The sequence below is a fragment of the Ovis canadensis genome, chromosome 1 (assembly GCF_042477335.2).
Source record: "Ovis canadensis isolate MfBH-ARS-UI-01 breed Bighorn chromosome 1, ARS-UI_OviCan_v2, whole genome shotgun sequence".
Lineage (NCBI taxonomy): Eukaryota > Metazoa > Chordata > Mammalia > Artiodactyla > Bovidae > Ovis > Ovis canadensis.
In genome coordinates this window covers 26571926-26584730 of record NC_091245.1, presented here as the reverse complement: position 1 = coordinate 26584730, position 12805 = coordinate 26571926, and the positions used below count along the sequence as shown (strand labels likewise).

The following is a 12805-nucleotide window of genomic DNA, read 5'->3' as shown; positions in this document are numbered from 1 at the left end:
CCTTTTTTCCTATAACTTTTAACGTTATCTAGGAGTACTAGCTAGGTATCTTGTGGAATGTCTTCCAATCTAGAAATAAGTGTTTTTCTCATAATTAACTGGAGGGTATGAGTTTTTGAAAAGAATACCACAGATGTAGAATACCTCTCTCATCACTTTTATTGGCAAGTAGGGCACGGGGTACATGATGTCCATATGCCATCACTGGTAATATTAACCTTCATCACTTGGTTAAGGCTGTGTTTGCAAAGTTTCTACACTGTAATTTCCCCCTTTTCCTTCCTTCCTCCTTGGAGAGAGATACTCATGACTCTTTTACCTTATATTCTGTCTTCCTATTTATTCATTTTTACATTCTTAAATTTTTCTGTTAGGTAAGTTCTTAGACTGAAAGTCGTGAATTTTTGTCAGTATTATTTGTTGTATCCTCATTATATGAAGAGTTTTTGGGACTTAGAGAATTATTAAGAATCTCTCTCAACTTGTTCACATTGCATTGAAATTTATGTTTCACTTGTTTGCTCCTGTTGGATTGTTAAAATGAAAGATCCCTTTACTTGTGTATTTGTAATGCCTAGTACAGTGTCTGGTGGCAAGAAACTTTTCAGTAAATAATTTATTGAACTAAATTGATGAGGGAAGCATGTATGACTTGGAAGACATAAAAAACACCTGATATTTTCATCCTAGATTGCTGTTATTAGATGTTGGCAGTTCAGCTGATTGAGTAAACCAATGAGCAACCAGAACTCCTTAGGAAACTCCTAAAATACTGATTCTCAAAGTATGGTCTCCCATAAATAACATCAGTATCACCAGTTAACTTACTAGAAATGCAAATTCTCAGGCGTTAACCTCAGACTAATTGAATAAGAGTCACTGGGGTTGGGTTGAAAAACCTGTGTTTTAACAAACCCTCCAGGTGTTTCTGGTGGCCACTAAATTTTGAGAAATACTCTCTGGAAGCATAGAGGATGAAAAAAAAGAAAGTGAGCCACTAGTGGTAATTGACTGCAGCAGTGAAACAAAAGTACCCTCTTTTCCTGTTGTCTATATCTCTGAGTAAGCTTAGGTTTATTTTTGATGCTTTTACCTTGAAATCATGTTTGAAATGCTTCTTAGTTAAGTGTCTCTCTCTAGCTGTGCAAATGTGTTTGCTAGTACCTAGAACTTGTCAGTTTATTTTATTTTATTTTTTTTTGAACTTGTCAGTTTAAAAACTAGTTGCTGGCCAGGTTTTGGGGGAAGGAGGTTTGTTTTCTTCGTGTGTGTGGGTTTTTTGTTTTTGACAAGTGTACGTCATTGGATTCAGTTGCTGTATTAGTTTTAATGATACACTGATTAAGTACAATAGGAAATCAAACAATCATAACAGCATACTGTTCACTTTTTCTGTTTTATTTGGTGGAAAAAATTTTGACTTCAGTTGTCAGGAAAACTATTTTCAACGCAACATGAACTTAGCAATACTTTTTTTAACTTTAAAAAAATGTGTTGTCTATTGGCAGCAGATGGCTGACATAGCTTTTTTGCTTCAAGTGTCCACTTTTCCAGGAAATGACTCCCATCTGTACAAGAGGAATGCTGACCTTAATGTGCATGTTATTCACTTCTTTTAACTCAGTGCCAAGCTAATATATTCACATATATTGTAAATTTGGTTGAAAGTATGTGCTAGCCAGATTGTTTTGTTTCTGGTGATTCAAGCTTTTGAAGATAGAAAGTTTGTGGGTTTTTTTTTTTTGTATTTTATAATTAAAAATAACTTTTAATAGGTAAAATAGTTTCATGATTCATAAATCAGTTCAGTATAAAAGGATATTCAGTGGAAAAAATATCAGTCTCATCCTTGCCCTCAACTGCTCCATTTACACCTACTCTATATATTCTTATGTATCCTGCCTTTGTTTATACCCCTAGAATTTCTTAATGCAAACTGAAACAAATTTGAGTAACTATTATCCTGTTACTGCAAAGATTATACACTATTATACATACACAGTGTTCAACACTATACTTAATTTCATGTTAACATTGTATTTTGGATATCTTTTCACACAAAGTGCTCCATGATTCTTTTTTTCTGGTCAGCTTTATTGAGGACTACTTTACATACAATGAATTGCATTCAATTTAAATATATAATTTGATGAGTTTTGACAATTGTGTATTTCTGTGAAGGTACCACTGCAGTTAAGACACAGAATATTTCCCATGGGTTTGGTGGGTTTTTTTTTTTTTAGGTTTGTTTGATAGTATTTCATTGTATGGATATACCAGTCTTTTAAACCAGTCTTCTGTTGATGAGCACTTAAGTGCTGATATAAACAATTCTTTAATTAATAACCTGTTTCATACAGCCTTTCCTATGTAGATAGGTAGAGAATATGTAAAGATAGATTCCCAGATATCAGATTGCTAAGCCAAATGAGAAGTCAGTAATTTGGTAGATGTTGCCAAAATGCCTTACAATAGGCTTGGTACTAGTGTGAGCTTTCACTAGCAATGTACGAGAGTGTCTGTTTGCCCATTGTAGTTAACAAAATTGTGTTATGAAACTCTGGACTTTTGTCGATCGATGGGAAAGGATGTTTTTCATATAGTTTTAACTTTGTTTTCTTGTGAGTGAAAGTGAGCATATTTTTGTAAGTTAAAGGATGGGCCAATTGTAGTATTTACTTTTCTAGAAATTATCTTTTAATCCATTTTCCTACTGGATTTTGTGTGTTTTTTTTTTTCTGTTAATTTGTAGGAATTCTTTATATATTAGGGAAGTTCTTTCTTTGCAAAATTTTTTCCCCCAGGTTGTTTTCATTAGACATTACAAGACTTGTAGTTGAAGGGTGTGTGTCTGAGTCTTTACTGCTCAGATATCTTCCTAAAATTTGCTTAGTTTTAATTTATTTCCCTTTATCCCTCCTTCCTTTCATCTCTCCCTTTTTTCCTCTTTCTTTCCTTCCTAGCTTAATTTCTTAATAAAAGGATTTGAGGCAGCTTGAATATGCTTTTTGTTGAACAAAAATTAATTCGTGGGTGGCTGTTGTTAAGTGGTTTTAATATATATGACTCTGGTTCATCTGTTTTGAAGGCCATGTTTTTGGTATACTGCGCACTGGAGAAAGAACCTGTGCCAATGTCCTTGCCTCCAGCCTTGGTGCCACCTTCTAAGAGGAAAACGGTCAGTATATCAGGCCCTATGCGGTTGATCCCCTCTTCAGCATCAGCCAAGGAATCTTACCACTCCTTCCTACCAGTAGGCATTTTACCTACCAAAGCACCGTTAAGACAGGTATAGATTTATCATTGTTAAAGAACTTAAAAAAAAAAAACAAAGTGCATGGCATTTAACAACTGATCGCTTGATGAAGATAGAAGGAACAATCAAAGGGATCAAACTTCAGGGCTCCCTCTGGTTGAACTTGTCTAATGTGATGTCCTAGAGAAGACAGATAATCCTCTCCTATATTTGGCCTTACTTAGGTCATATGGATGTTTTGTTGGCTTTGCCTTGATCTACCTGGAATTCAAGTTGGAGATAAAAGATACACTGTGTTAATCTGGCATGCTTGCTCTGGCGTAGTTATTAGATGTTTTGTTAGTTTAATGTCAAGTTAACTCTTGATTCTTTGGGGGTCAAATTATCCAATTTTGTGTTGTCCAAGGACTTTTTTTCCTGTAGCCAGCTGCTTGTTAGGTTGAGTGAAGGAAAATAATGACAGAATATGCAAATCAGCCACCTGATTCTTAACTGTTCAGCTACAGTTAAGAATGCAGAATGAAACTGTAAAAAAATGGAGATTTAGAATTATCTGAGTCTTTTTACAAACTCTCCCAGTTACATATATTAATATGGTCATTCATAAGTCAAGAGTTAACTGTGCTTGAATTTACTCATTATTAAAACAAAATAAAATGGGCATCTGTAAATATAGGCCCTATATCTAACCTATATTTTTTTTCCTGTAATTTTCTCTTCATCACAGCATTTCAGTTGGGGTGTGATGGAAGTGACACACTGTTGGTATAGTTAGTGGGATAGAGTTGCTGAGAATTTGTGACAGATACTGTCATGACTTGAAAGGGGACACTTGAAAGTTTGTTTCATTTTGGCAAAAATACATATATATATGTATTTTTTTCCTGTAGTGGATTGTATCCCCTGCAGAAAAAGCTAAATATGATGAAATCTTCTTGAAAACTGATAAAGATATGGATGGATTTGTGTCAGGATTGGAAGTCCGTGAAATCTTCCTGAAGACAGGCTTACCTTCTGCCTTACTAGCCCATATTTGGTAAGACTTTAAGCTGATTTAAAAAACAAATAATGGTTCTGTATCAGCTCTACTTTTGTACATTCTTATTAATATTTTAGGCATTAGTAAGTAGGACAGTTTTTGTTTTAGAACTTTGTAGTGAAACTTTTGTCTGATGATTTTATTATTAATAAATTTATTTTTTAATTGGAGAATTGCTTTATAGTATTGTATTGGTTTCTGCCATAGGACAGCGCAAATCAGCCATAATTATACATATATCCCCTCCCTCTTGATGATTTCTTCTGAGTAGTGGACAAAAGCTTGAAGATAGGTTACCTATAATTTTATGAGGTTGACAGTGTCAGTTATTAGAATGTTAAAATCCAGCATTGGTTTATATCAGCTATTAAACTTCAGTTTTTAAAGGAGAATCCAAAATTCTGAAATTTAAACAGTATTAAAAAGCAGAATCTTGAAAGCATTATTGTATAATTCTGTAGAATATATGTATACTTACATCTTTACATGGGAACTACACACTTGGTCTTTAAAAGTGACAAACTTCAGCATCTTTAGTGAATTTCACATTAAATGAGATAATATATAATGAAAATGCTTTATAGTGAGCCTGCTGCCAATGTGTCTCATTATACTGAGGTTAGTTATCATGAGGTTTCAAGGGGCAGACATCAAAAATGGTACCACATAGTTGCAAAAAGGAACATAGGAAAGAACAAAGGATAGTAGATCCTAGGCTGGGCACTATGCTGAATAAATGGCAGCTGTCATGGGCTTCCCATTATGCCCAAACTTCTTATGTACTTTGTCTTTAATTCTCACAGTAACTTTGCAAGATGGATGTTATCTCCACTTTGTAGATGAAGAAACTTAGGCTTGGAGAGGTTAAAAAGTATGGCCAACTTCATAAGAAGAAATAAGTAAAAAAGTGGAATTCAAGGTTTCTTTGACACCATAGTCTGTAGTCTTTTTGTTAGGCCACGTTGGTTTTCGGTGAATCATTCAGATCAGAACTTTAGAAAGCTGAGGTTTAGAAAAAGGAAAAAGCAAATAGAATAAAACATTGCTGTTTCTCTTCAAGTAATTTTGTAAAGGTTTCCAGATTGCTGCCTTCTTTCCACACGTGATCTCCATTTGCAGCTGTTGTTTTTCTTTGATTTGGGGACCTTATATCCTCCTACTTCAAAAGTTGCAAGAAACAAGCTGACACAGGGTGTTTTGCTTGTTTTATAATCATTCTAATGCCATGAACGAACCAAATTTGTCGAAACTTTAGGTTTTATTTAACATCTTTTAATGTGTAAAATGTTGGGAGCAGAGACTATTGGCCCACCACAACTTTTACTTTGTAGTGATTCTGGAAATCAATAAGAAAGCATAGAGCAAACCCAAATTATAGATCCCCCTGCTCAGCACCAAGGTGAATGGTCTCTCTTTCTTACCATTTTATTAATAGCTAATATCTCTCTTCTAACATGTTAGTGAGTTTTGGGCTAGCCATGAGTTGGTGTGACTCTTTTTTAATTCAAATGATGATTATTTTAAAGCTGCATAGTCATTTTCCCCTGGATTTTTAGAATGTTAGTTGTGGCATTTATATACTGTTCATTTTGTTTCTTTGTGCAGGGCATTATGTGACACAAAGAACTGTGGGAAGCTTTCAAAAGATCAATTTGCCTTGGCTTTTCACTTAATCAATCAGAAGTTAATAAAGGGCATTGATCCTCCTCACAATCTTACTCCTGAGATGATCCCGCCATCAGATAGGGCCACTTTACAAAAGGTGAGACAGCTTAAAACCTTAATGCAGTTAACAGAAACAAATGCTGTGTCAGATGACAAACTCAGTTTGTATGGAATAGTGGAGAAAATGTATCTGGCTAGAAACAGAGCAGTATACTGTTTGTAGTTTAATTTGTACCTATAAATATGTTCAATGCCTTGTATGATATCCTTGGGCTATAGCTCATTTTTCCCATCATTCATCACACGTATGGCAACCATGTTTTCTGAAAATTGGAAAAATTTGATCTTGTTTTTCCCCTCTTGGATTTGTGAATTTATTTTTATTAATAGAGTTGATTTTAAATGAAATCTATAAGAATTAAATTATTATGTGTATTATTAATATTAAATTATTATGATAATTCACACTTGGAGAAAACTACGAATTTGAAAATAAAACCTAAGAGATTATGATTACGTGTTGTTGATTTTACATAAAAAGAAAAGAAAAACTTTTTGAGGAAAAAACCTATGTGGCTTTTGCCATATGGATGACCTCTATTCCTGAACATGCAACCACATTTCATATCTGAACAGTTAGAAACAGGTTTTAGCTACTTTTGGTTCTGGCCACTAGTGGGGATTTTCAAAACTACATGTTTTAGTAATACTGTATCTTGATTTTTCTTTTCTCATCTAGAAACACTTCCTAATATTGTGGTTTATAATACCTTGGCCTTGTAATAGAGCTTTAAAAGAGCCTGCCTATTCTAGTGGCTGTTTGCCTTAAAACTATGAACTTCATATCTTTAAATATTTTGTGACCTACAAAGTAACCATGACTGTGGTGCTTCTTTAAAGTTATATATATATAGGAGTTGTCATATATTTGATATGAGGAGAGTTCTCTTTAAAATTGTCAGTATACTATTTTGCATTAATTTTGTTGCATAGGTTTAAAAATCCCATTTTAACAAATCGAATAAATCAAAATTAGATTATTTTCTCCTACTCAACTAAATGGAAATTTATAGCCACTAAGTATAGAAGTTATGTGTAAGAGTTTTTATTCTTATTTTCAAGTAGAGTTACTGTTTGATAATCTGCTTTGTCAGTGTTTGGGGAGGAGCATTTTGTGAATTTTTGAGATTTATTTTGATGTAAGACATGGATTCCCTAAGTTGGAGAAGGCTAAAAGTGATGCCACCTGCAAAGATAAAGATTACAAACTTGTATTTATTCCCCCTGCTATAACTGTACCTCAGTTATGGAATGATGTGTTGTTTCATCTTCTTTCACTTATATAGACTGTTTTCTTTCCCTTGCTCTCTTCATTTTATACCCACTGAATCTCCCACCAACACAGAGTACACATACAGCAGAACTTTCTGAAGCAAATTATGTTTGTTCATCAAAGGCTCTAATTAGTAGACACTTTGAGTTGCATCTGCTATACAGAATTTTCAGTTTAGCAGATTTAGTAAAGTCCATTCACTAGAGCATAGGTACTTCTATGTGAGATACCAGTATTCATTAAAATGGGATTTTATCACTGTTGTCTTACCTATAACCAATAATTTTAACCTTAAAAATTAAAATTTGCATTTGTTTTGTCGTTCAAATAATCTATTTTCTCTTTATAATCTAATTTTTTTAGAACTGCATTTTTGCAGCTTTGACTAATCCTTTTTTGAACGTTGCTTTCCTTTCTGTGTTTTTTCTAGTTTGGACTATTTTTTCCATTCTGCAGCACTCTGCTTTTCGCCTTTCTTGTACTGTCAGTTTCTTAACTCTACTCTCTCAAGGTTAGAGCTTTATTTTATGCCTTTGTTAGCATTACAGGTTTTGGTTTACAAGACACATTTTGAAATTAGCGGTTTTTTTATGCAGTTAAGTTGATGCAGAGAAAATACCTAAACAGCATGCTTTTGTCACATGTCTGTCACTTGGTCCTTGTGTGCATTTTAACTTGCCTTCCTTATGCTCTCTGATCCACTTAGAATCACCAAAGTGGAACTTTTCTGTAATGAACAAAACAGGGTTAGAGAAAGTATTCTGTGACCAGGGAACATAAAAAAGTACATTTTCTTCTTATGCCTTATATATTGTTAGCTGTACCTTTCCATGCTTCCTGATTGAATATCATTTTATTGCTCTGGAATGGGAGTTTAATTTTTGTGTCAGTAACTGTCGCACACAAGCACACTAATCTGTACCAATTAAGTAAACTTCATTCTGGAGTCATCTGTGGTATCACTTTATAACTTGCTTGAAGTTAAACTTACTTATCTCATTCTTATTTGATGATATTTTTAATAGTGAAAGACTGTCAAATGTGAGTCACTTTTTTTGAGTTAGAGTGATGAGGTGTGGGAGTCATGAGTTTCTTGGTTTGTTTGCACCTCTGATAGCAAAGTTCTCAGTAGCTTTTAGGTGATGTAAGTTACTCTTAGGTGATGAAAGTGAGACTAAGTGCTTATTTTTCATTTTGTTCACCATTCAAATTGTCTGGCCAGGCTTAGCTCATAAGTTAAAATCCTGGTAAATAAATACTTGTCACATTCAGAAACTCACTTTAAAATTTCCAATTTAATATGGAATCATAAGGGTCTGTGTATTAGTGAAACACATATTAAAACATTGTAAGAGGTATATTTGGTACAGATCTGTAATTAATATAAAATTGAGACTAGCATTAATTGAATATTAATTGATCCTAATTTTGGTGTTGATAATCAAAACAAAGCACATGAGGACTGTTATGCAGTGTAGCGTAAAGAAGTATAGACATGATTATTTGCCACATTTTATGCATGTATCTGTTTATCGGGTTGGTTTTTAGGATAATAGTTTTATTTAAATAGTCTTAGTTTGCAGGTGCTGAGGGGCATAATGTGAAATAGCACTTGAATTTAATTAGAAGTCTCTTGACAATATTGCCTATTAGCTGGGTTCAACTTTAAGCAAGTCCTTTAGTATGTTTCCTTAATTCTAAAATGAGGTTTATAATAATACCTGCCTTACCTACAGCGCTACAGTTTTCAGATTAGTACTTAAGTTATTTGTAAACCTTTATAATTATGAGCAGATAGGATATTGTGAACTTCCAGATTTCTTCTGTTGTGCAAGTTGGTGACATACATTAAGTTCATAGCAGCATAAGTATAATAGTAAGTTTTGTGTTCTGCTAATAAGGTCCTCAATATATCTTAGTTTTACATGTTTAAATCTCAGTTTTAACATTTCCTAATGGTGATCATCCCGTTATTTGTCAATCTGCTTGTAGCATAGGGTGTAGGTCAAGTGTTCGAAGGAACAATTATTTTTTTGCCCTGACTTCAGCCGGTTATGTAAGGCGACAAAAATGGTTCACAAAGGAAATTGAGCCAGAGTGGAAGCAAGTCATTGCGAGGCTTTCTATCTTTAAAGAGCATTTTCTGAAGTTAATTATAATAGCTTACATTTGTAAAATATCATAAACTTTGTAGAATGACTTCATATGCAATATTTAATTTTTGAAGTGGGCAGGCGAGAGATTATTTCCCTGTTTTACAGTGAAATCATGCAGCTAGTAAAATAGCAGGACCCAGAATAAATCAGCTGGGTTTTCTAAATACAAATACCATTCAGAGACTAATTCTGATATCTTCATTATCAAAAGAAAATCTTATGTAAATTATATCATATGAAGATAGTTTCATGTATGGTGATATTAATATTTACTGTGGAATATGCTGGGTGGTTGGCTTTAGTTTAAATAGAGGAGACACTGAAAGTATTTAAGGAAAGTAAATATTTGTTTAATTAAATAAAATCAACCATCATTTATTTGATACAAATAAATCACCATTCATCTCCCCAAGAAATTTATGCTTCAGTGGAGGAGTTAGTTTATAAATCTGTTATCTTCTTTATTGCAGTGTTCTAGACAGGCTAAGATAAGTGATGAAGATATTGAGATCTCAAATGGTGGTATATATTATAGAACAACAGCTTTTAGAGAGTTTTAAGGGAATATGTCTTAGTATATAACTGTATGTATGTGTGTGAAATTACACTAGATACGATAGTTTTCTTAAATGAATTAAAAGTGTTAGTAATACCATAAAACATTTGTCCGTACTTTTAAACGTTTTTAATGCTTTTCTACATGCAATTTCATAGTAATAATGTGGTAATTGTGAACTCTTTGTTTTTAGAACATCATAGGATCAAGTCCTGTTGCAGATTTCTCTGCCATTAAGGAGCTAGATACCCTTAACAATGAAATAGTTGACCTACAGAGGTATGTAAAGTAAAATTATACCTGACTATATAAATACACACACACTCTTTTCTGTTTCTAATGTAAATCTTGGTAAATACTAGTTTATTTGGTTAACTACTATAGTTCTTAAAAGGAATCAGTGTACCTTATTAAATCTAAGGCAACCTTTAATTGCAGGATGTACTATTTTCTTGTGTAGCACTGAATAAAGAAAAAGTCACTTCCAAATAAATAATGGCCTTCCATCAACTATAAGGTACTATTTGATTATTGTCAGTGAAATAAGTATATCATAAAAATTTAATTTTTTTTTGGAAGTATGATTTACAGTGTTGTGTTAGTTTCAGGTGCATAGCAAAATGATCGTTTTATACATATATATTCCTTTTATATACACACACACACATATATACGTATATAGATATATACACATACATACACTTGTTCTTTTTCAAATTCTTTTCCCTCATAGGTTATTACAAAATATTGAGTATAGTTTCCTATGCTCTTCAGTAGGTCCTTGTTGATTTTCTATTTCATTTGTAGTAGTGTGTTTATGTTAATCCCAAACTCCTAACTTTGTCCCTCCCTTTCCCCTGAAATAATTTTTCCTCCAACTTTAGGTATTTGAATAACACATTCAGTTCAGTTCAGTTCAGTCGCTCAGTCGTGTCTGAGTCTTTGCGACCCCATGAATCGCAGCACGCCAGGCCTCCCTGTCCATTACCAACTCCCGGAGTTCACCCAGACTCATGTCCATTGAGTTGGTAATGCAGTCCAGCCATCTCATCCTCCTGTCATCCCCTTCTTCTCCTGCCCCCAATCCCTCCCAGCATCAGAGTCTTTTCCAGTGAGTCAGCTCTTTGCATGAGGTGGCCAAAGTATTAGAGTTTCAGCTTTAGCATCAGTCCTTCCAAAGAACACCCAGGACTGATCTCCTTTAGGATGGAATAACACATTAGGAAAACATTATTTAATACATTTTATTGAAGGAATTTTATATGCAGACACCATACCAAGAGCTTTTGTAACTGTTGCCATTGATCCTCACAAAAACTTTGTAACTTGAGATAGATATTACTGTTCTGTTTTACAGGTACAGAGTTAAGATGCTTAGAGAGGTTATTTTACTGAAAGTCATACAAACCTATAAGCGGTAGAATTAATACCTGATCTCAAGACTACTTGATTTGGAGTTGAATTTTCTTTCTTATACACATGTACTGTGTAGAAATGGACTTGAATACAATTAGATTTGAATCTAAATATAGCAGGTATTCTTAGTTAATCTCCTTGTCCCTATAAACTTTTATAATAATGCATATTGTAAAAATGATTTCCTAAAATTTCTTTTTAAATAGTGAGGGCTTCCCTGGTGGCTCATTGGTAAAGAATCTGCCTGCTAATGCAGGAAACATGGGTTCAATCCCTGATCTGGAAAGACCCCACATGCTGCAGAGCAACAAAACCCGTGTGCCACAACTTTAGAGCCTGTGCTTTGCAGCCTGGGAGCTACAACTACTGAGCCATGGGCCACAACTACTGAAGCCCCCTTACCCTAGAGCTTGTGCTCGACAGCAAAAGATGCCACCTCAATGAGAAGCCCATGCACTGCAACTAGAGACTGGCTCCTGCTTGCCTCAACTAAAGAAAAGCCTGCACAACAACAAAAGGTCCACCATAGCCCAAAATAAAAAATAAATAAAATTGTAATTTTTAAAAAAGTGAAACCACTTTTCCATCTATAGGGCATTGGATTTAAATATCATTTTACTTACACAAACTTTTTTTAACCTTCACATCACTTTAAAGCAGATAATGGCTGATACTTTTATTTTGTTGATGATATTGAGACATAAGGAAATTAAATGATGCAGCTGGGCTATATGGCAAGAACTTGGGAAAGATCTTTCCTCATCCATGAGACTACATTGAAATTATTGTAGAGAAAGTTAATGATTTTTTTCAGTTGTAAAAAAGAATTCAACCCAGGCTGAATAAGTGAGAGTGAATTTATTCACTAAGGCCTCTTAGAGGTAGGGATAGCTTAAAGCATAGCTTTGCCCTGGGGCTAAAATGATATAATCAGTTCTCTTGCTCTCTCCGTTTCCTGTTTTCACTTCCACTAGGTGGTTCCATTCTCAGGTAGACTTTCCTATTATGTTGTCAGGGGGGTTATTGCACATCTGAGTTTCATGTACCTATTATTTCAAATCTAGTGAAGTTACTGTCTTCTGGCAGTTCCTGCAAAAGCCCTAAGAGTCAATCTGATTGGACTGGTGTAGGGTTATATGCACCTATATAGATACAATAATACACGGTATTTGTTTTCCTTTTTCTGGCTTAACTTCACTTTGTATAACAGGCTCTAGGTTCATCCACCTCACTAGAACAGACTTTAAAATATTCCTTTTTATGGCTAATATTCCATTATATATCTATGTACCACAACTTCTTTATCCAATCATCTGTCAGTGGACGTCTAGGTTGCTTCCATATCCTAGCTATTGTAAATAGTGCTGCAGTGAACATTGGGGTA

General features: G+C 34.0%; 1 protein-coding gene across 8 annotated transcripts in view; it reads left to right on the top strand.

The window, feature by feature from the left end:
- The window catches only part of EPS15 (epidermal growth factor receptor pathway substrate 15), a 147715-nt gene that overhangs the window by 52564 nt on the left and 82346 nt on the right, over positions 1-12805 (top strand). For 4 of the 8 annotated variants that reach the window (XM_069591188.1, XM_069591177.1, XM_069591167.1 and 1 more), the window contains exons 9-12: positions 3089-3178; positions 4147-4292; positions 5901-6057; positions 10199-10284. In XM_069591188.1, the coding sequence (XP_069447289.1) occupies positions 3089-3178; positions 4147-4292; positions 5901-6057; positions 10199-10284 (479 nt within the window). Of the gene's footprint in view, positions 1-3088; positions 3290-4146; positions 4293-5900; positions 6058-10198; positions 10285-12805 lie in introns of all 8 variants that reach the window. The other 4 variants (XM_069591145.1, XM_069591137.1, XM_069591127.1 and 1 more) reach the window with 1 other exon arrangement.